Here is a 24,118-nt window from a genome sequence, read left to right as displayed (position 1 = left end):
CATATGGGACTATATTTCCAAGGAGCTAACAGTCCCCACAGGGGACAGGTTTTTCATATGTATTCTGCATGCAGAAATCCCTTGATGGCCAGATTTAAAAAATCTGTGTGTTATGAACATTCCTGGTTATTGGACCTGAAATGACTGAATCAAAGCATATGTCTAGACTGCAGGAAAAGTGTGCTCAGTATCTGTCCCTTAATCACCAGAGGTGGAGACCAGATGGAAAATAGCGTGTCACTCTCCTGGCCCAGATTTCCTTCCCATGGATTTGGAATATGCACCTGAAACAAAGAGCAAAGCAGTTCTATTGGGTCTTACAACAGCTATATTAATAGCTCTCCTGAATTAGTGGAATAGTCATGAACAATATAGTCTTGTTGTCTGCCTGTTGGATGACACAAGCACTTGAATGTATTTTCCATCTGGTATCTGCTATTACTAAATAAATAACCTGCTCCTGTCTTCTGGAACCTACCCTGGCATTTTAGGGTAAAGTGTTAGCAGGTTGATTCGTTTTGTTTTGTTTTGTTTTGTTCTTTCTTCTCTTTCTTGACAGCTCCTAGATTGTTTTGTCATCCCGGTGGTGATACTGCTCTCCTGGTTCTTCTTGCTGGTACGATACAAGGCAGTACATTTCATTGGTATCGTGGTCTGCATTCTGGGCATGGGCTGCATGGCAGGAGCAGATGTCCTTGTTGGCAGACAGCAAGGAGCAGGTGAGTAATAATGGGTGTGTTGTACTACCAAGTTCTGTTCAGAAAAACTGTTGATCAGAACATTTCAGAACAGGACAAAGAAAAGGGGAAATTGGAGAGAAATCTTGTGTGTTCATGGATCCAAAGCACTGCACCATTCAGGGGTGAATGGCATTTTTTTTCGGAATGGACAGACAACAAAAATGGGTCAACAGAAGTCAGCACTATTGTAAATGGACTTGCCGTGTGTCTGCAATGTATATCACTCTTCATGCAGCTGGGGGGACATGCTAAACTCTTGTGGCTTCACTCTCTTTAGACATAGTTGTTTGACTACAAACCTCAGTTGCTTCTTTTCCAAGTTGGCTGTATCTTTGAATGTACCACCTCTCCTGTCCACTGTGTATGCCTACCTCTCAACTTTGCTCCCTATTTTGTACAGAGACAAGGTCACTGGTTAGGTACTAAAAGATACCTAACCTGCATACTGACTGTACCAACTGGGCTATGCACACACTCTCAGAGTAAAGGTTTAGGATTTGCCCACATAATCACTGCAAAGCACCTTCTTGTGTACAAAATGTTCTTTTTTATGTGTGGCATCAAACAAATAATGTGTGTGTGGCTATTAATGCAGACTAGACAGAGTTAGATTTCATTGATCAACTTCCTCTGTCACATTGATTTTTCTAGTGCCAACCCAAATGATGTGGGAAGGATAGAAATTCTTTTCAGAGATTGTCAATTAGGCACAGTTTTCATTCTTAATTAAAAGCACTGAATAGTGAGCTGAACATAATACACTGGGATTTAAAATTCTTTCTGAATACAAATGCAAGTGCTCTAAGAACTGCATTTGCCAGGATGCTACTCAAGAAAACAGGGAAGTTTGGGACAGTACCCACTATATCTTCCTGCCCACTTTTATCCCTGTTCTGAAGACTTAGTTCATTGCGATCCTCCAGAAATAGCTCTGTCCAACCTATAAATGAAAGAATATACTCTGTACTTTGGAATTAGCAAACCAAAGCTGCATTAGGAATGACTGATTTCAGAAGGATTGGGATTTCAACACTGGGTTCTGGGAGAAACATCCTGTGTCCCTATAATTTAGAGAGTAACATGCTAGGGCAGGTGAGTTGTGGTTCAGCAGTAGCCTGTAAGGCAATGGACTTCAGCAGAAAGGTGGACAAGGAACAGACTGAAAAACACTGACATTTTTCAGTCTACTTGCAATAATTAGATATTATTTGCCATATTCATTACTAAAGCAGGGGTATAGCTGTTATGTAATATGTCCAGAAAAATCTGCTAAGATACTTTATTGCCTTTTAATTTGAACCTACGTATGAAAATTTGTTTGCGCTTATTTCTACACCCAGAGAAGAAATATAGTAGAAAGCCACAAATGACAGAGACTGCAGCTTTTTTAAGTGGCAGAAGGGTGTTATTAAAATGTAAAAGTATATTTCCAAATTGCTATATTTTCTTTAACAGAATAAAATAGTTAAACTGTTTTGATTGAGCTGGCTGAAAGGGTAAAGCTATGCATTAAAAAAATGCAAATAAAATAAATACTGGCAGCAAAAAAAAGATTTCAAGAAACTCATCATTAAATAGTTCCACGCCATTTATATGATATTTCTCAAGACTGGGCAAACAAAAGAAAGGAATACACCAAAAACAATGAATCTGCATTAGTCCTCACTCAATTGTTTTGTTATTTCTATATTTTAGAGGACAAGAACTGTTGACACCTGTTTGCCCCTGTTAACCCTAGTATTTACTACATTGGAAGTGCCCTAAGTCTCTGCTAGGCATCCACCACATACAGCAATCTAGCCTGCAAACCAGTACAGCAAGGAAACATGGATTTAAAATGCATCACCAAGAGATTAACAGGTATTTTCCAAACTGTCTGCAAGAATTAGGTATAATTTGCAGGCATGGTCTCACCTTTCAGTAAATATACGATAATTTACCTCTTTTTATTTTACCCTGACTTGTGTTTTGCACATTTCTTGAAGGGCAAAGCAATTACTACCAAGTAGTTGGTGCATTGTCACCTTACATGCCAAGTAAACCTTAAAATAACATTTTTTTCTGACCTATTACCCCAAGGTACCTTGGCACATGTGCTCCTGTAGTACACAAGGGCCTAAGTCACAGGGATCTAAATGTTTCATCCAGATTTTCAAAGCACTTCAGGGCTTTAGCTGACCACAGTCTCTGAACGTCAGTGTTTAGTCTAAAATGGGACGTGGAGTCTGATTTTTAGGTGTTATAATCATCAGTAGTTATAATCAAAAGCAAAGAGAACCACCTCTAATGCTGCAGGGTAAGGTAAAAATGTGGCAAAGTGGCCTAGATAGGGTTTGAAAAGCGATTGTGTCAGAACATAATTCAAATATAAATTATTTGTGTTAAACTTCAATGCAATAACTACTCCCCAAAACATAAACTCCTCTCTGGACTGTCTGACCTCTGCTTTCACAGAACATCCAATGTCCTAACAATGAATAATGCAAAGCTTGTTTTGGCAATTTGCGCTTGTGTTTCTTCAGAAGAATGACCAGTGCCATTAGATTGGTCGAGTAAAACTGTATTACCCTAAATGTCTTTAGAGTGCCCCTATGAAGTTGATATGTATTTCCTTAGAAATAAAAACAGCAAACGCATGTGGATTTTACAGCCATGAAAATAGCCATGAAAATATCTCTGTTAGGATATGTTAGTCTTGGGGGAAAATTCCGAAGTCAGCCTCTTGAAGCAAAGAAAAAGCATTTGACAACCTAGATGCTAAGAATTACTAGGGAAGAAACAAAAAACATAGTATAAAATGTTGTTATGCCACTGTATAAAGTGTTGATGCACTTGCCTTTTGAATACCATGTTTTAATCCAGTCATCTAATCTCAAAAAGAAATGAACAGAAAAAAAAGCCCATAGAATGGAGAAAGGTGAAAAATCTGTTCAAGGGCATATAATGACTTCAGAATGAAGAGACCATAGGCAGAGCGGGACTTTTCAAGCCCTAAAAAAGACAAGAAAGAGACAGGATATGGTAAAGGTGCATAAAGTCTTCAGTGCTATAGAGAAGGTAAATACAGAGTGATTCTTAAATATTTTTTGAGACACAGAAGTTATGGGCTGCTCAATATGATTTTGGTATCAGGCTGAGAAGCTAAAAGCACAAAGTACTTTTTAATAGTGCATACTTACGCTGCATAAGTTACTGCCACGGGCTGTTGCAGAGGTCAAAAATACATGGTCTGAAAAAGACTTTACACAAATTAATAGAAAATCCATCAGGATCTAATAAGTTCAATGGTCTAATGCAACTTCAATTTCAGAAAATCCCTAATTTGCCGAGAAGCACTCGGTGCTTCCCTATTTCTTTACACTTCCCTCAGGCAGCCTATGCTCCCCATGCCAGAGGTGGCTCCTGGGCTAGTCATACCACTGCTCTGACCAGATTTTGGCATTCTCATCTGTGAAAGCTCTGAAGTTTGAGGCTCACCAAGCACGAGTGAGGTCTGGGGAGAGCCATCACAAGGTGGTGCTTGGGTCCATCTTGTTTGCGTGAAAACGCTCAGCCTCAGAGTTGTCTTTGCCTCGCACACGCAAAGGATGATATTTTTGTCTCAGCAGTTCAGCACAGACAAACTCTAAGGTCAAAAGCTTTTTCAGCAGTACTTCCCCAAAGTGCCAGTGAGTAGTTGTAACAAATACCAAATGAGTGAGCTCAGTGAGGGGTGATTAGAGCCACTGTGGAACATGGAATGCATCAGGGGTAAGAAGAGGTTTTATAAAGTGCCAGTGTTTATTTTAAATTAAGGGCATCTTCTGTGGCTGATTGCAAAAGGGTAAAAGGAAAGTACCGGATCTTAAAAAGATAAATTGTCAAATATAAATCTGCTGTTAGTCAAATTACTTGCAAAACAGAAATTCAGTGAGAATGGAGGTACATGAAAGAGAAATGTAGTAAATACTAGCATTTACTAAATACACAGAGGATACATCTCTGAGTCAAAAAATATCGTAGAGTGGGAGTGTGTTAAATATTTGCCCTGTTCTTATTTGTCCCTAAGCAACTTGTACTTTTCTGATGTTTATACCTAGTGTTGGAGACAGGATACGGAATAAATGAACCTTTATGGTCTGCCCTGTTATGACTGTTCTTACTTTCATAAATTCCTCCTCACTGGAAATTTCAGAGCTGTGAGCTGGAATGAAAATCAAAGGTTTAAAAGAATACCACAAAGAAAAATTTTGAAAAGATCACCTTGAACCAGTAGGAATGTTTTCCTTCCATTTTTATTTACTGCAAAGTGTATTTTGTTAATCAATAAATTAATTGAGCCATTTTACAGGAAAACAAGGTTTCTTTCAAAAGAAATGCAGTCTAATGTTTCAGGATTCCTACTGAACCTTGTCAAAGGAAAATCCTTTATAACCAGTTCTTCTGGATTTCTCTGGTTCTGCGGCAATATCTGGCAGCTTTGTGAAGCTGTAGCTCTTGTAGGAATCATTCAACAGAGGAAATTGCATGTATCAGGCTTCAAAACTTGGGCCTCAGTTTTCAAACTGAAACTTGATCTTGATCAAATCTCTCTGCAGCTCACCCTGTCCCCAAGCAATAAAAGACTCCAAAACGTAGAAAGGTTTCAAACATTCTTTGATAACACAATGTGTTAGTTATTATATACACCTGAAGGTACTGAAAATAGATTTTGTTGTTCATTTTATGCATTAGGTACTGCTATGTTAATTGAACCTCCTTTAAAAATCTCTGTCATTATCATCACCCTGTCTATACCTCATCCTTCCTTCTCTCTTTCTTGTCAAATGGCTTCATGTGAGAATGAGGTCACTTTTGGGGTTGTAATGATGTCTTCATTCATTTCACAGGTACACAGAATTTTTCACTTGTTTTCCTATCCAAATACTAGACCTGTTTTTGCTTAAATTTCAAGATAAGATGCAAACTGTTCTATATAGCTGAGACATCTGGAAAAATATGTGATAATAATAAAAAGTTTTAGTCACTAAAGAGTACCACATGGTTTCTTTAGTTTTTACAACATGTTCTTATCCTTCAGATTCTCTTATCCACGGCAAGGATAATGCTCTCCATTCACTTCTGCTAGATATTGTTGGGATAATTGAATGAAAACTGTTTTAATGACAAAACATTTGCATTCAGCCTATTGACCCAAATATGGGCTACCTAGTGTCTGAGGATTCTAACCTATGGGGCAGAACTTGCAACAGTTCTAGACAAAAGGTCATTGTTTTGGGACATTCTGATTTTCCCCCTGTTTATTTCTAGGTGAAAATAAACTAATAGGGGATCTCTTAGTATTGGGTGGAGCAACACTATACGGCATCTCGAATGTTTGTGAGGAATACATCGTCCGAAATCTAAGTCGAGTGGAGTTCCTGGGCATGATTGGACTCTTTGGCTCCTTCTTCAGTGGAATTCAGCTGTAAGTGAGCAGGTTTGAGCTCCAAGGTCATTCAAATAAGTGTAGCTGTGGTCTCCTTTGAGGTACTGTACCCCCCTCTTCAAAGGTAGCCATTTCCTGTGGAGACTAGGTATCTGCTAATTTTGGAATTTGCATTGTTTTTAATATTTGAGGTAGTTGTATTTGAGTACAAATACAGTTACACAAATTTGTAGCTTAGTACTCTGTTTCAAGCACTATTTTCCTCAAGTAGGCACACGTGGGGGAGGAGTAGCAGACACATCCTACCATCTTATTGCCTGAAGACAAGTGAATACTTCACATTGGTCTGGTCTACGAACAGCAAACTCTCTACAACTCACTAAGTTCTGTTTCATACTTTTGCAAAATCACTTAGATTTCTAAACAGGTAGAAAACATATTCAGAAGGTATTTTGCTGTTTGGTTTGCTCTGTGCAATTAATTACATTATGATACGGCAGATATAATGAAAACATTCTTAAAAATTTGGTCTTTTCACGTTGAAGTATTTAGTACTCAGAAGATTGTGACATGGATTTTAGGATCTTCTGAGTCATATCTATATCCACTTGCACCTAATGAGCACCTCATCTGCAGGCCTAGGATCTGGGAGGTAGCTTCCAATGTTGCAATACTGTGACTGATAAGAGTGTAGTAAAAGTCACTATGCAAGATTGTCACATTTTACACAGATCCATCACTGGTGCTTGTCACACAAAATAACTTTTGATTATCAGTCAAAAACAAGTTGCTTACCTGCACACATGAGCTAATCAGCTTCTAAGAACAGAGACTCATCAAAACAATGCCCCTTTAATTCCATTTAATTAGTTCTGTTTCTTTAGCCAGAAAGCTAATTATATTTATGTGGGATCTGAAAACATGACTTAAAACGATTTATATTAACTGCCTGACACACAAACAGTTCTTTAAAATATATATATAGAGAGAGAATGCAAGATCAGGTAAATGTACCTAGTATCTTTGGGTAAAGCATTTTTGTTACCTAGAGTGTTTGTGGTAGGTAGGTACTGGCTGATTCTGAAGGTATCACAACAGTGCTCTTGTCTTCCTGTGCATTTAAACAGTAATATATGTCTCGTATTCCTGATTTTAATTATAGTACCATTACCATCCTCCTTGACTCAAGAAGATAGTCACAATTCAGAGTCTATGATTTATTTTGCTGGTGAGAAGCTGGTGCTGGAACAAGGTATCTTTGTATATGGAGGACACAACTGGAAGGAAACAATAAAACACCATTTCATTGCTGAAACCTCTAAGGTTTTTCTAGTCAACCTTTGGCCCAGAAGATCTTGACAACAGGTTTTTCTCCCCAGCCTGTACAGCTTTTTGCTGCCACTGATTTTGTGGCACTTTTTGCAGCCCTGCCCACACTTTGCTTACATATAGACCTTTTTGATGAGATGGCAAAAGCTTTCATTTTGGAAAAGGCCGCTAATGTTCCTGCTACTTGGTTCCATGAAGCAATTCAGCTCTTTCTTATCTCTTATTGTAATAATGAACAGATGTCAGTCACATAGTTATGAGTTCACAGAGGTTAAATCTAACTAAATACACCAATTGTTAGAAGACAACACCCCAGGTTACAATGGCAGAATCTTTCTTTGGAAAGATTACTGGCCACTTTGGTACAAAATAGGACCTTTAGGTCTTATAAACTGAAGTTATCCGGGGAAGGAATATCTCAGAAATAGGACAATTTACTAGCATGCTAGGAAAAGCACTGGTCAAAGTTTGGTTGGCATCCACAAAGTGGAGATTTAGAACATATTTGTGGTGATACATCTGGAGGTGTAGGTCTCAGGTTCATGGGGTTTACAGGGAGCAAGCAGTACAATTCTGAAGAAGGGAAGGTATTGAAAAATGTGTAGGACTATGCTGACTGTAGGAAAGGCAAAATAGTATCCGCAAGTTAATTTTCCCTTCATTGGCATGCACTGATATCAAATTCATACAGCAGCAAAAAGCTGTTGTATTTACCTTTTGTGTGTAAAAATATATACATAAGTATGGGTAACTCATGTTAGTTCAAGTTTCAGCACTAATACAGGGATGTGTCTCCAAAGGGACTTTCAAGAAATACACTGTTTTTTTCTAGAACCATTTAGCAAGTGTGCTCGATATTAGACCATAACAGAGGATAAAGTCAGATAATGTCTGTCGGACAGCAAAGGAAGTGCTAAGGCATCAGAAAGTTCAACAGTGAAGTAAAGAAAAGTGTTGGCTAACTACCCAGGCATTGTGGAAGGTGAGGTTTAGTGGGCTGAATGTGATTAAAGTGGGGAGGAACAAAATGTCAAAACAAAACAAAACAAAAGTAGTTTACAAGAGTTGGGGATATAGTAACTACACAGAAAATTGACATAATTCTGTCTGGTGGAATCACATAATTGTAAAATAATTTACTTTGTAACAGATCCCTGATGGTCATCAGGTTCAATACCCTACACAGAGCAACTCAAAGCTAAATTCAAAGTCAGGTTGCTCGGGTACTTGTACAGTTGATTTTTTGAACATCTTTAAGAATTGAAATGCCACAGTCTCTCTGGGCAACCCATTCCAGTGTTTAACCAAGATTTTTTTCCTTATATCTAATCAGAATTTTCCATGTTGCAACTTGTATCCATTATCTCACATCTTCTTACTGTGCACCTCCAAGAAAAATCTTACTCCATCTTTTCTATAACTACCCCTTAGGTACTTAAGACAGCAAGTATATTGTCCCATCCTCCTTCCCCCTGGGTTACCCTTCTCTTCTTCACACTGAAAACCCCCTGCTTTTTCAGCATCTCCTCTTACATCATGTGCTCCACCTGACTATCATGATGGAGCTCTACTGTACTCCCTCCAATTTGTTAATGTCTGTCTTGTTCTGGAGAGCCCCAAACTGGATACAGTACTCCGGCTGCTGTCACAAAAATCAATTCCTTCAGCTTTCTGGCTCAACTCTTTACCAACACAGCCTGGGATGCTGTTGGCCTTCTCCACTGCAAGGACACATTGCTGACTCATGTCCACCAGGACTCAAAGTTTAATTTTTAGAAAGCAGCTTCCTATCCAGTCAGCTTCCAACCTGTACTGTTGCATGGGGTTATTCCATTCCAGGTATAGGAGTGCAGATTTATTTTTCTTAAACTTCATGAGGTTTCTGCCAGCCTATTTAGTCTTTCTGAATGGCAACACATCTACTGCTCCTCCCATGGGTTGTCCACTGTGAACTTGGTATGTGTGCATTCCATCCCATCTTCCAGATTGTAAATGAAGACATGAAACACCAACCAGTTGACAGAAGACTCAATCTGTTGATCACTACTTTTTGAGTATAGTTTTCCATTGCCCTTGTGGATGGTCCTCAAATCCAATCCATATCTCTTCAATCTCTAAGGATCTTTTGAGAAATCATGTTGAAAGCTTTGCTAAAGGCAAAACAGATAACACTCCATCCTCTCTTCTGTTCCCTCTCCATTATCTACTGAACCAATCATCTCGTCATAGAAGGCAGTAAGTTTGGTCAGGTATGGTTTGCTCTTAATAAATCCACGCTGGCTGTTCCCAGTCATCTCCTCATCATTCATTTCCTGGAAATGGAACATTTGCTCCATCGTCTTCCCAAAGTCTAGAGTAAGGCTGGCCAGGCTATAATTCCTTCCCCATTTTGAAACTGAACATTGCATTTGTCTCTTTTCAGTTCCCAGGGACCTCTTCCAATCACGTCAACCTTTAGAAGATCATAGTGGTTCCATTCTCTGATGAATCAGGCATCACTAAATGAAGCCCTGTGGCAAAGTTGCTCTTACTCCTCTTTGCTTCACAGATCATAATGAATCACAGATCACAGCATATTGTTTTCTACTTTCTTTGTATTGGATATGCAATGTGTGAAAATAATGTTCACATATTTAAATTATATTAAAATTTGCTTGCCACAGCAAGAGACACTGCAGTTTGTTTTCATGATATTTTTTCAAGAACTGCTGACAAAAGAGACATATGCCTTATGCATGCAAAGACACTTATAATTTAGTTATTCTGCAAACAAAATAATCTCATTATTCTATCCACAGTATTAGATTTGCCACACATCAGCAGCAAGCAAATTAGAATTTCCAGGATGCAACTCTCTAGACCATACTAATGTGGAAATCACTGAGTTTCTATAGTTTTACTATTAGAGTTGGTCTCCCACATACCACTTTTTGTACTAGGTACTTTGTTTTTCGATCTGTGTAATTCCACATTTTATACTTTTTAAAAACAGTGCCCAGACTAACATGCAGAGTTCTGCACAGCAGCAGTTATCTGTAAATCACAGAGCAGAAAAAAACAGTTGGCTGAGTGAGCTTCCTAGTCTTCCCTGGACTGGAAAGAGCAGAAGGGAACTGGGAAGGTAGCTTGTTGCCACCTTAGATTTTTCTGGATCTGGGATCTTGAAGTTAATGTAAAATTGCAAGACTTGCAAGATGTTGAAAGTGGACTTTTGCAGCTTGGCCCATCCTTAGTTTTGTTTCATGACTTTCATTGCTGTGACTATTTGAACTGTCTCAGCATGTAACAAATCACAGTACTCTCTTCAAACCCAGCCTGTGATATCTGCCACCTTATGTCAGTGATTTACTCAGCTCCCTATTTATTTGACTCTGCAGAGCCACTCTGAAGGGTGAATAACTCAGACAGATACATTATTAATCATTACAGTTCAAAAGCTTTCAGAATATTAAGAGGACAAGAGGATTGAATGTGTGGAGGGATGGGCACTTTTGGGCCCATTCAGAGAGCTGGAAATAAACCAATGCAAATTGTATGCTATCACGTCTTATTACTGCCCTGAAGATCTTTCAAACACAAAGGAACAAGGCTAATGCCAGAGTGGATTAGCAAAGTCTGATTGCATTTTTTGTTATAAGGTTATTTATGTTGTTTTGTCCAGCATTTGAATTGAATGAGTGGAAGTAATTTAACTTCTGTTCTCTTCCATCAAGTTTTGCCTTCTCTTCTCTTCCAGTGCAATCATGGAACACAAAGAGCTTTTGAAAGTTCCCTGGGATTGGCAAATAGGTAAGAAAACACTTTACCTCATTGAAGACCACTCCTGAAGGAGGTGTGGAGACAACCCATCTTTGGGGAAGCAGAAAGAAAATTTCATGGAAGCCAATGTTTGTGATTTTTCCACTGATGTCTGCCAAAGGTTGAACCACTTGCCTCATAACCATTCTTAAATAATCCATCCTCCCAATGTCATATTATGCTTTCCTTGCACCATTAGGTTAAGCACTGAAGAAGTGCTTATGAATGTCATAAGATAATTACTCAGACAGCCGTGAAGTAAAACAATAATAAGGTTCTGTTCTAAGATTCAGTGCAACACTGAGACAAATAAATGAGGTAATCATGAAGAGCCAAACCTTTTCAATGGATGCCAAAGAAAGAAAATGGAACCTAACAAAAACTATAAAAGTTCTTGCAGTGCTTATTATAGCCCCATAAACTCATTTCCAAGGGGAGCATTTCTGTATGTAAATGGTTAATTGCTTTCCAAGTAGTCTTGGTGGAATATAGCAGATGTGTCTTTTAGACAAGTTTAGGTAGCATCAAGCACAATAAAGCTCTTATGGTGTTTTGCTATGCAGTGGATCGTATTTTCCTATTTCAGTTTCAAAGCTGAGTTTATGATCTAAGACTCCTTCCTAATTAGTCCAACAAATTATTTGCTTTAAATGCAAATCAACATTTAGGAAACGAGAGTCCCTATAATCACTCCTTTAGTATTTACAACAATAGAAGAAATAAAAGAGTGCTAATAGCTGATACACATAGCAGGGAATTCAAGTTCTGGCAATCCATTGACAATAGCTTGTTACCTACTCTCATAATGAATGTCAAAATAATGGCTCAGAAGCATGCAAAGGCAACTGATTATCTGGGAATCCCCAAGGACTGGAGATACAAGTTATGGGATACACCATTGTTTTCGTTAAACTTCCTTCACCATTTCCTCTTATCACACTAAAGCTTAATAAAAAGAGTGCATCTTTCACAAAACATCCTACCTAGAAGTCTTGCATATTTGATGGTTGAGCTGTAAAACTAAATGACATCAATTTAACGTGTCTATGGAGAAACACTCTCAGCTGCATCCCATAAGTGTATTGGCCATCTTTAATCTGTGGTCATTAGCATAACTGCATCAGTGTTTGTTAATACTTCATGATAAGGAGCTCAGGGACATAATTAATCTCGTACTGATGAAACTAGCAATGGTCATAGTGAATTAATCTACTATGCATGTAAATGTCATATGTACTTTCATGGGAGTTCTGTTGTAATAATATTAGTGAAATGTGCCATTAAAATAAAGTCGTACTTGGTCTGTGATGACATTAAAATGTCATCAAAAGTTAGTCAGTAATTACAAAGAGTCCCTGCTCTTCAGTAGAAGAAGATCATCATAGCAAGAGCATCATAGATATGTACTTGTTTTGTTAAAATATTAATTGAAAGTGTGGTGTAGTTAAACATGAATAAAATGACAACAATAATATGTAGTTTTTTGTTCTTCCCTGTCTTCCTGCACATCTACTTGGTGTGCTTTCCGTTGCTTCAACAGTAATACAAGATTGTCAAGTAGTTATTGACAAATCTATGTCAGGGTGTTCACAGCCTTGTCCTGAATAGTTATCCACTGCAGCAGACTCAAGCCTGCAGTCCAGCAGAGTTAAATCATCAGCCTTCTGAATGGTAGTGATAAAGTCACAGCAGGCAACCTGATAAATAACTCAAGGTGGCCTGTTGCCATCTGCCATAATTGTGTCATTAAGAATGTATGAACTACGTTTCAGCTGATGTAAAATGCAAATGATTTTCAAATATTGAGATCTAAAGCCTATGTGTTATGTCTACCATGTTTAAAACAGACTGTGGCCCTCCTGTTTTTAATTTTGGAAATTCCCCTGGTGCATAGTATCATCTTTGCAGCTAGTATAAATCAGTGTAGCTCTGCTTAAATTCTTGAAAGTTTAAGTGCTGACAATCTGACCAAAAGGAGAATGATTGTACCATGCTGATTGAGTGGTTTCACTTGAGACCATGGCACAGTTGTAGAATGACACATGAAATAATAACAAATAAACAAACATCAATTTTGTTTAAGAGAAAAGCCAGTTTGACTCTCTGAGGAAGTGTCCTTTGTTACAGAGGCTCTGAATGTTTTTGAATAGTTTTTATTCTAGGAAGACTACATAAAAAAAAATAAATCATAGTTGAGTCTGTTTCCTGCCAATGAAACAATAACTTTTGGAGTAAAAATATCAGGTCTAAAGCATGCAAAATTCAACCAGCATGCTCAAGCAGCTAAAACAGAAGTTCCCCAGACATGTTAATTTTGGTGGTACTCTTTAGAGCAGTCCATGGGGGGAGTTCCTGCCCATTAGTGAAAAGATGGCCTATCTTAAGATGGGTGAGGAGAGACTGAGGGAGTGGGGCTTGTTCAGCCTCCAGAACAGAAAGCTTCGAAGAGCTACCCACAAGAAGGTTATCAAAAGGACAGAACCAGGGTCTTCATATTGGTGCATGGCAGAATGAGAGACAATGGGCAGAAATTGAAATAAGAAATTCAGACTAAATAAAAGGAAAATCTCTTTCCCTCTGAGAACAGGCAGGCAGTAGAACAAGCTACCCAGTGAGGTTGTCCAGGCTCCGTGCTCAACAGTTTCAAGACCAGGCTGAGCAAAGTCCTGCACAACTTGGTCTGATCTCACAGCTGAGCCTGGTATGAGCAAGGGTTGAACTAGAGACCTCCAAGCTCTCTTCTAGCCTGAATTGCCCCACAGTCCCATGATCCTAAGTGCCCAGTTTAGACACCTATCAGGCATTCACACCCAACCACGCAAAGTGGTGACATTGCCCATCAGAGTGAACACTGAAAGAAAAGGTGGGATTTCTTTCACCAGCTTTAGATATCTGGGATGTGAATATCTGATTTAGTTAAACAGACTCCCTTTATCATCAGCAGAAATAAATAGGCATGATACAAGTCATACTACGCTAACGTTATTGTCTAAAAGAGGTTGGACAACCTGCACTGTAAAATTTCCAAATCTCCTCATTGAGCACCAAGCCTCAGTGTATGTCCAGAGTTAGGTGTAATAAATCCCACCCGCAATGGTCTTCATACACATGAAGCCTTCATTTTAGGACGATGCATCGAAGCATACAGTTTTGAATGATGAGTTTATCAGGCTGCTTATTAACACAGACCTGCTCATGAGCAGATCATTTCAAAAGTACCTTCTAACTTCCCAGTTTGTTTCCTTCCGATATCTGCTCCAGGCCATGAGTACTGATAACTCAGTGCCTGGTTAGGCACAGGTGCCATCACGTGGGACTTCAGCACTAGTGGTGATTCCCAAGGCTATTCTGAAAACTGGTCTTCTAGAAACAGTATCTGAAAATCATGTGATGTTATTTCCAGCTTGCTTATTGTCACCAGTAGATGCTGTCCAGGTGGTGGGTATTATATGTGTTTTAAGACATAAATGAAATGCTGCTCTACATTAACTTCTGATAGGACAGATGCAGTTTAAGCAATTTTCCACTGGAACTGGAATACCCTTTGGAAAAGCAATCTGTGAAGTGCATGTAGCTGCCTGCCAAGGAATATGAACACCAAGACAGCACCATAATATAATACTAGTAATTAAGAGCATAATCCACCAAAGCACCTGAATATATCTATTAAATCCACAATGACTAGAAGGGATTTGATGGGCCAGCTGGTGATTTGCAGACTTTACTTTGAGAATGTTGACTTGGAGTCCAGAATTGCTTTTGTGCCTGATCTATTCTTAATTTAAGCCTGGAAGAAAAGCTGACATAAAATGGTGATGTCTGCAAACAATTTCTTATTAATAACTGTGCTCCACTTGATGCAGTCATTGGCCTACTGCAGAAGAGTTGCAGAGTTGCATACAACTGTTTCAAGCACTGCTTAAGACTGATTCCGTTGTTATCCACATGCAATACGCACTTTAAAAATTTGCTACTTGTTAATAAAAGTAGTTCTTGCCATGATTATCCATATTCTGAATATAAAGTCAAATTCATTATCATGCCATACCAATTGATATATTGCTACTGACATTTCATGACTACTATATTTGTTTCAAGAGAATGTACACTTCAGTTCAGATGCTTCTGATGGACTCAAATTGCAACTGCTGTTTTTGTCATTTAGCTGGCTTTTCTAAAGAGTTTTTAACTAAGTGGATCAACAAGCAGGCACAAATCATAAGGACTTTGGGTTTTGTTTTGGTTTGTTTTTTCTGCTAATTCCTTTCAGAACTTGGGCAATCAGATTTTCTGCAACTTTCAGTCAATAACAACATGCTCTGAAGAGCTGGTGTGAGTCTAAATATAGGCTTGTGCATATATCAGCTGGGAATTCTGCAGCATACATCAGCCTAAGAATTATCGTTTGCATGAGAGCAGATGAGTGAAGCGTTTGCTGTTTTTTTTAACTTCATATTGATTTATTTGTCTTGGGATTTATCAAGCAATAACTGAAGGAATGAATTCCTTCCCAGTAAGTCATTTAGTTTTTAAAATGAAATTAAGTGTTTACTGTAATGTATTTTTATTATATTAGTGTCTAACAATCTAATTGCGTGAGGCACTTTGTAAACATGTAGCAAGAAATAGTCTCAGCTCCAGAAAGCCTTATTAAGGAAGACAGACAAAAAGTGGTAGAAGAACAGAGGTTCAAAACTGAGATTTGTCAAGTTTGGGGGCAAAATAGACTAGGACCTCTGTCACTTGAGTGCTGTTGTCATGCATTTGTCTGTCGGCTCATTAACTCCTGTGAAAGTACTTTTACATTCATCCTGTGGGCCCATTCCTAGAAAATGTGTGCTCCTTCCAACTCAGCTGAACACAGTGGGTGTTGGGGACAATCACCTCTTAAAAGACTAGATTTGACATGTCTGATACATTATTTCATCCAAATTTATGTTGGATGTAAGATACTCGCTAGTAGTATAAGACTGGTTTAAAACAGCACTGCTATTATGGGAACCGCAGAGAGGAGACTGCACGTCCACTGCTGTATGGTTATGGTTTTCAGTGGTTTTCATATGTATTTAGAATTATGCTCTTAGTCTACATACATATACATATATATATATATGCACATATTAATAATTTGAACCTGTGTTTTAAAAAAAGTATTCTCCATTCTTTCCTAAAAACACAGCCTTCTTCCTAAAAACACAAGTCATTTCTGCACGCTGTGGAAGGTCACTCTTTGTTCTTGTTTCTCTTCTGCAGGCTTGTTGTATGTCGGCTTTAGTGCCTGTATGTTTGGCCTCTACAGCTTTATGCCAGTGGTCATAAAGAAAACCAGTGCTACTGCTGTCAACCTCTCCTTACTCACAGCTGACCTGTACAGCCTCTTCTGTGGATTATTCCTCTTCCACTACAAGGTATGTGGAAATAAGAGATGTGTTTGAGTAATAGCTGTATGCCTGAAGAAACAGTAGTGCAGAACAATGAAACAAGAGAAGTCTCCAAACTTTGCTAGATCTACACAGTAAAAACGCAGATTTAAAAAATACTTTTATAATTAATTTTATACAAAGTATATATATGCTGTATATACATATATATAAGATAGTATTTTGTATAACAAATTTTAAAGAGAGCTAATTCAGTCTTGTTATGATTTTTAAGATTTGTGTACCTGTCCATAAGCATTCGTATTACTAATTTCCTTTTACTGATCAGAGGCAACTTTCAGCTGCTATGACCAGGGCAGTATCAGGAAGAGAAGGACTCTTCCAAAAATTCTTCGGAATTTTTTTGACCAGTAACAGGGTTGTTTCATTTCATGTTGATTCTGAAGTTATGTCGCATAACTGTTCATGAATTACACTTTTCTAGCCAGCCAAACCGATGGCTCACCTGTTAGTGTGAAAAAGTCAAAATGTGTGGCAGATTTGTGTTGAAGTTAAATTTTTATCTCTCAGGTCATCTAATATTTAAAACATTGTGTTGTACAGGCAAACATTTGGTCTCCAGTAGCAAGGAACTGCACTGCATTATTCACAAACTTCCCCTCAGTGGCCATCCTATGAAAATGGCATCGGGATGTTGGAGGCAACTGCTTTGTATCATCATTTATTCATAAGAGAAAGGTTACTTGATAGCTAAAATGGTGGCCCTGAGAAGTGTTAGTTAAATGAAAGCCTTACAATACTGATTAGCTATCCAAAACAAATCAGATTTTGTGGTACTAATGGCGCCTGAATGAATCTGAAAGAGACACAGAAAATTAAAAACTTAAGAGTCCAAAACAAAATTATTTTTCCCCATTGCTTCTTATTTTCTTCAGACAGAAGAATAGCAAGTATAGAAACTGAAATTTAAAGGTTATCTTCTGCTTTACATGTCTGACTCATGGTGATTTGGTTCTGACCCACACTTCAAATCCAAAGTATTTGAAATTAGGTATTAGCTGAAAATTATTATTCCTTATTAATTATATTATTTGATAGCCATAGCAAAATAGGTAGTATTAGTCCACAAAAAGGTGGTGTTAGTCCAGTGTTTCTAAGACAAATATTTATATTACACAATAAAAGGTAGACAAATTTAATTCTGAAAATAGTGGTGGTGGTGTTTTAGCAAAATCAAACTCTTTTAGGGGGAGAAACTGAACAGGCAGCATGAGTTGGATGGGTTTCTGCTCAGTGTTACTCAGACATGACAAAAAAGGGCAATTTTGCAAAAGTAAACCTTAAACTTCAGGCAGTTGAAAGGCAGAAGATGCATAAAAGCTTTCATTTTTTCCCTGTGTCTAATTGTTGTACATTAGAAGAGACAAGAAGGACGATCTTCCAATCTCATGGACACTTTATCTTTCTAGCGTGAGTGCATGTCAGCTCTTGAGCACAATGGCACGTTGGCCTCCCTTTAAGAGCCCCTACTGAAAAAGTGCTCAGGAAGAGAAGGCTCACAACTGGAAACCTTTATGGTTGAAAGCAAGGTTTCATCATCTGTCCTGATAAAACCCTTGAGTTCCACCTCTGAAGTAGTCAGTGGTCTCCTCTGGCCCTTACTCCTCTGATTAGAAAGCTGTTTGAGAACCTCTTTCTCCCACAGGTCATCTTCTCATGCAGTTTTCCTCAAAACTCTTATCGAACCCTTTCTTCAGCCTATTCAGCCTATTTAATTTTCTGGTTTGTTTGTTGTTGTTGTTGTTGTTTTTCCCTCCACTGCTTTCCTTGGTGTTTTAGAACATCACTGCTCCAACAGTTAGAAACCTTCATATTTCCAGTATAAATTTACTTGTGGCTAGTTTAGATCCACTCATTGTTTGCACCACGGGTATCCTTAGCTTGAAGAATCCCCCCCTCTCCTTAGCATTCTACTTCACTGGTTCATCAGTAGAGAGCAATAGTATCCCTCTCAGACCCTACTTGTCTAGTCAGGGCAAGCCACAGTCTTTCATTCTTTCCTCCTTTGACAGGATAGTTGCTCCCCTGAGCACCTCTCTGTTTTCCTCTGCACCTTGGGAATTCATCCTTCCTGAGATAGGGCCTTCCACTCAAGAAGCAGCACAGGCCCCTCCAGGACCTCGTGCAATGCTCTTGTCTTTCCTTTTCTCCAGGACATGCTACTCCGTAAATATTAATGCCGTATGTACTTTTTTCATCAATGCTTTTCCTTTGTAACATGTATGCATCCTGCAATCTGTATAACTCATGTGTGTCTATCCTCTGTTCTTCCCAGCTGAACTGCTGATAAGAGAAGACCTTTGTTAGGACGTTATGGAAAGACCTTTACCTGAAATGTAGTATCAACTTCCAGAGCAGTCAGTGTCTCCTTTCATGCCCTTCAAACTCACATTGTAGAAATTCGAAAAGAGAGTCTCTATTCAGAGAACATCTAGATCTAAAAGCTCACTCAGTTATGTGGTCACTTCTTTAGCTAATATTTTTATCCTCAGTCAGATCACCTCCTCTGTTTCTTTCTCTTTAATATCAGGTATTGTTTAATGTGATGGTGTGGAATTGTGAATATTGCACTCAATAATGAAGTCTAGTGCGTTAACTTTAAATGATCTAAATTTATTCCCCTCCTGAGCCTGTGTACTCTTCCTTGTTTTCTAGCTTCAGAAAAGCTGTTTCATTCCCAGCCCAGCTGTAGACCTCCTTCAGATGCACAGCTCCTTTTGCTTATTGCTGCACTGACCGATGGGCAAAGCCCTGCTTCACTGGGAAGCGAATGGTTTTATACTGAATTAGGATCAACTGAGTGGTTTAGTGCCCCTTGCAGAATATAATTTTATGAGGCTTTCAAGAAACAGTTATAGTTTTTTCTCTGTGCTGCTACTTTTATTACGAGACAGGTTTATTGCACCTATAGCAGTAAATCTATGAAAAATCCATGGAAAACGCAGGAAATTAGTTTAACTGGGCTTTAGAGCCTCTGAAACCAAACTGAGGAGAAGATTGCATTTGAAGTGTTTTGATTAGTTATCATTTCATTTTTTTTATTATACAGACTTGTAACATCATGACATACAGGACAGGAAGTTTATAAACAGCTGCATTTATATTCTTTATCTTGTGTGCCAATATCTTTGTAGTGCATTAAACAGTTCCCCAGCCTGTGGAAGCTAGAAATACAGCATGTTAACTTGACGCAGCTCTGGTAATATGCTCGTAATTCAACATGATAATTGTCAAAGTTATTTTATCAAAACGTAATGATTCATGACTTTCAGCTTAAGATAGATACTGACTAGGTTGTACTGATTCATTCTTAAGATTATTTGCATCCCCCAAATAAAAACTCACTTTTTAGTTCTCCAGTGGATGGAGAAAGGCATCTAGCCTGTTTGGTGGCTGAATATTGGCCATTGCAATAGCATTTAAGCATAAAGGTCCATATCCTTTTCTTAATTCTCACCATATTTATATATTTTTGCAATTTTGGTGGTCAAAACTTCTCTAGATATCTGTTCTTATTTCACCTTTTTCTTAAGCACAACTAAATGCTTTGAAAAACAAAGGCTATCAGAGCCCTAAAGCGATCTTTTTTTAATTATTATTACTTTATCCTATACCATCACAGCATTCATCTTGCCCTGTCAGAGGCTGCAGTAGTATAGTGCACCGAGCACTATACTATTCCCACACTCCAAAGGTTCTGGGAAATTTGGGGCCAACTCTCCAGTTGTAAGGGGTTGGAGCTTTAGTATAACTTTTGTTATTTTTTCACTTGGGAAGTATTCATTTTTATGTTTTATTCTCAGCCTTAGCTTTATTTTAAAGTGAGTTTTTGAAGTTCATACTTTTCATTTGCAAGCCATATGTTGGGCTTTAGTCATTCTAAGCAAATTGCATTCTCACTAAATAATCTAAGCAGTTTATTTTATGTTTTCCACCAGCTAGAGCATGCATACTGATTATGCTCTGCACCAGCAGGTCTAGTCACACTATATTATATCATTAACTAGCAAGCCAAGCACCATCAATTATATTCTGCCTTGGCAAAATCATTCATTATTTTATCCAAGATTTAGCTATAAAAAAATCAGAATTTCTACATATAGTAACAAATTCCAAATGAAGAAAATGCATATATTTCATAATAAATCAATGAAGTCATATATCTTGATTTAGAATCATGGCAAGTAACATTGTGAAAGGACTTGGCTGCACAAATAAACATGATACCCAAACACTTTCATCACTAGAAATCTGAAGCGGTGCCAGTTGAAACCTCACTTACTGGTACTTCTAGAAATGGCTTTATTCTAACAGCCGAGTCCCTCCAATGGAAGGGAGCAGATGACAACCTCCCCATTACATCTAGAAACAAGCTATAAAGGAGAGTGGTTTTTAATATAATGGAGAAGAGCGGGTACAAGTAGTGCACTAGGTTCCAATTTCATTTTTGCCAGTGTGGATCCTAAGCAATGACCATGAATTGTGGATTTACGTAGACTTCTCTCAGATGAGAATTCGGCCCTTACTGGAAATAAGTATTAAGAGCTTCCTTTAAAATTGTGTACTTTACTATCCTGATCCAAGATTGCTGAAGCCAGTATGAGGTTTTCTGCTGACTTCAGTGGGCTTTAACTCACTTTCCTAAATAAGGAAAGTCTGCCCCTCGAAGAATAATCTTAAAAATGCTTCACAGCTTAATGGCTGTGGAGATAAAGACCATGCCTTGTTGTGACTCCATATGCTCCATTTCAATGTATGAACAGTTTGAAAGAAGCAAATAGTCAACAACATAGTTTAAAGAATCATTTTGTCTTTGCCTCCTAAAGAAAAATTCTAAAGGACATTACAATGCTTTCAGACAGTCCTGGTTTTATTATGCTGTCAGTGGTTTGGGAGCAGGAGGTAGACTTGGTTTGGTTTGGGGGGATGATTTTTTGTTTATTACTTATATTTTTACTTGGTGGTTTTACTTGTACCATAAACATCTAAGAGATTTTTCCAAATCATCTGACCAAGCTGAGCAAATAATTCAAATGATGTTCTCAGTCTTTTTTAACTCATCTGCAAGTATAAGCTGGAGTCAGTAAGAGCCTTTTCTTTGCTTGCACTTGTTAGGGGATTGACACCTGCATATTTTAAACTTTGACAGTGGCATGGTCAGTGGTACATCATTATTTCAAACAGAGCAGGTAGTGGAGGCTAAACAACCGGCTTTTACAGTATTACTTCCTCAGCCATATACGTCAGGATATTTTCCCCAGTTAAATCAGGTATGCCATCTGCATGATCCATAAATCCTCTGTTTGAATGGAATTTAATCTCACAAGGCCGTTACACTGGTGAAGGCTTCTGAGCCTTCACAAGTATAAATCACATTGCCAAATAATTGTGCCATTGGTGATGTGCAGAAACCTAAGTGCAGATCTTCCTACGACATTTCTTATAGGGGGGACTCCCTCTCAACAACTCAGTTCCCGTGAAGCTATGCAGTGTGCATGTCTTTCGTCTAAACGGCATTTTGAAAGCTGCTTCTTCACATGTTCTTAAATTTACTAACTTCTTTGTTTGAATATCCTCCTACAAATTGTAATCAATTACAAAGTAGTTCTGAGAGGAGAAGTTAGGCATCTGTATTCAAAGAGCTACCCTGAGGTCGAAGGGTGTTAGGTGTGTTTTTAGTCACACTTGGGTGTATACATATGTAAAGGGCCACATCCGCTTACCCTTTGTCTGAGTGTGCAGGATGCCATGCAATAAAAAAACTCTGAAGTAAAATGACACAAGGGAGTAGAAGCTAGGAAAGGAAATTACTGCTGCCAAGATACTGCATGGTCTGACAGTAGATGTTTAACAGCATAGCACTGTTATGGCAGTTTTCTTAAAATACTGCATCGTTAAAGGGTGTTTCTTTCCTTCACAATGTCACCTTGCAATAGAATCAATAGTTGCAAACCAGGAACAGTGAAATATGGATACTCACTCACTTGGACCCATCAAAAAAGAGAGTAAAAGAAAGTGGCATTTGTATTGCAGAAGGTGTGTTGGAGGCTTCAATTTCAAGAATATTTTTTCAGGCATTGTTAGCTCATCATGAATGTCACAGTATGCAGGTTGTTTTCAGGGCTTTTAGCTTGTTTTATTTATTTATTTATTTATTTATTTATTTTTGTTCTCATGTAAAAAGACTGCTCACAACAGAACCAACTGGGAGTTTTCCAGCAAAATTCATTCCTCTTGGAAATACCTAATTATCAAAACAGAAATGCTAAATGAAAAAATCATTTTCAGTATGAAACACAGTGTAGCGTTTCTCAGACCCTGACTGCTGTTTTGCCTGCTCATCTAATAGATTGCAGCAGAGCATAGTTTCCAAACTTTTTGGCCAGGCGTTCTGGGACTGGAAGATCTCAGTCATGAGAAAGCAGTTCTGCATTAGGCAGCTTACAACCCCAAGGAAGAGCCTTTAGGGCTTCCAGGCTTCTGCAGTGAAGCTTCTTCATAACAGATGCAGTCATCAGTTGCCTGTCTCCAGCAAGCACACTTTGTTTCAGAAACAACAGCATTTGGTGTCTTGAAAGAGCTTCAGTGTTTACTTCTCATTTCATTTTAGTTTAGGTTTTTGTTTGTTAGCTTGTTTGTTTTTTCCTTTGATTACAGAACAAAGATTTGGTTTCCTAGCCAGAACTAGTTCATAATTACAGCAAAATAACGGCAAGGATCTGATCTTCCTACCCATGCCTGGGTTCTTATTCTCTTGACTTTATAATTTAGATGTCTTAATATTCTTAGTGAATGCCTGGTTAACAGGGTTTACTGACAACAGCACTGTTCTGCGCCTTGCTGCTCCACACCTGGTTGTCAACTCGCTGAATGGTTTTTGCTTTTTTGTGTCAATGATTAAATGATCATAATGCTTCTTTTCTTCTCCCGTTTTCTCCCCCACCCCTTTTATTGTGTAACATTTGAATCAAGTCTTTTTATATCTCAGCATCACAAGTCCCTACATAGCTCAAGCATTAAAATGTTAGAAGATTTGTTTGCAATTTCAAAAGAGCATTTCAATTCAACACATTTGTACTTTTTCTTAATACCCGCACAAAGTAAATATAGAAGTAACTTTTCATTTGTATAAAAGGAGTCTGAGGCCAGTTGAAACTCATGTAATCACTAAATAGAACATATCTCAGAATGAAGAAGGAAGTAGTAGATGATCCAGCCAGTTGGGGAGAAAAAGCACTGCTACGTGACTGAGTTCTGCCTTTTATTAGATTGGATAATGAAGTGTCTAATGGATATTGACTACTCAAAAGAGTACTTAGAATGAAAAGAGAATTTAAATGTTAAGTGTAGTAAACAAATGTATAAAATCGGCCTGTCCACAGACAGTCCCCAGAGAAAGAAAA

The 24,118-nt window shown here is 38.2% G+C and overlaps 1 protein-coding gene across 1 annotated transcript in view; it reads left to right on the top strand.

Annotated features, from left to right (window-relative positions):
* Window positions 1-24,118, top strand: part of SLC35F1 (solute carrier family 35 member F1) — a 248,110-nt gene that overhangs the window by 205,523 nt on the left and 18,469 nt on the right. Inside the window, exons 4-7 of the mRNA XM_048065495.2 lie at window positions 560-719; window positions 6,030-6,186; window positions 11,213-11,265; window positions 16,528-16,682. Of these exons, the coding sequence (XP_047921452.1) occupies window positions 560-719; window positions 6,030-6,186; window positions 11,213-11,265; window positions 16,528-16,682 (525 nt within the window). The remainder of the gene's footprint in view (window positions 1-559; window positions 720-6,029; window positions 6,187-11,212; window positions 11,266-16,527; window positions 16,683-24,118) is intronic.

Source organism: Anser cygnoides, chromosome 3 (genome assembly GCF_040182565.1).
Source record: "Anser cygnoides isolate HZ-2024a breed goose chromosome 3, Taihu_goose_T2T_genome, whole genome shotgun sequence".
NCBI classification, from domain to species: Eukaryota; Metazoa; Chordata; class Aves; order Anseriformes; family Anatidae; genus Anser; species Anser cygnoides.
The sequence above is the reverse complement of the archived record's forward strand: the minus strand, read 5'-3'. Positions and strand labels throughout refer to the sequence as shown.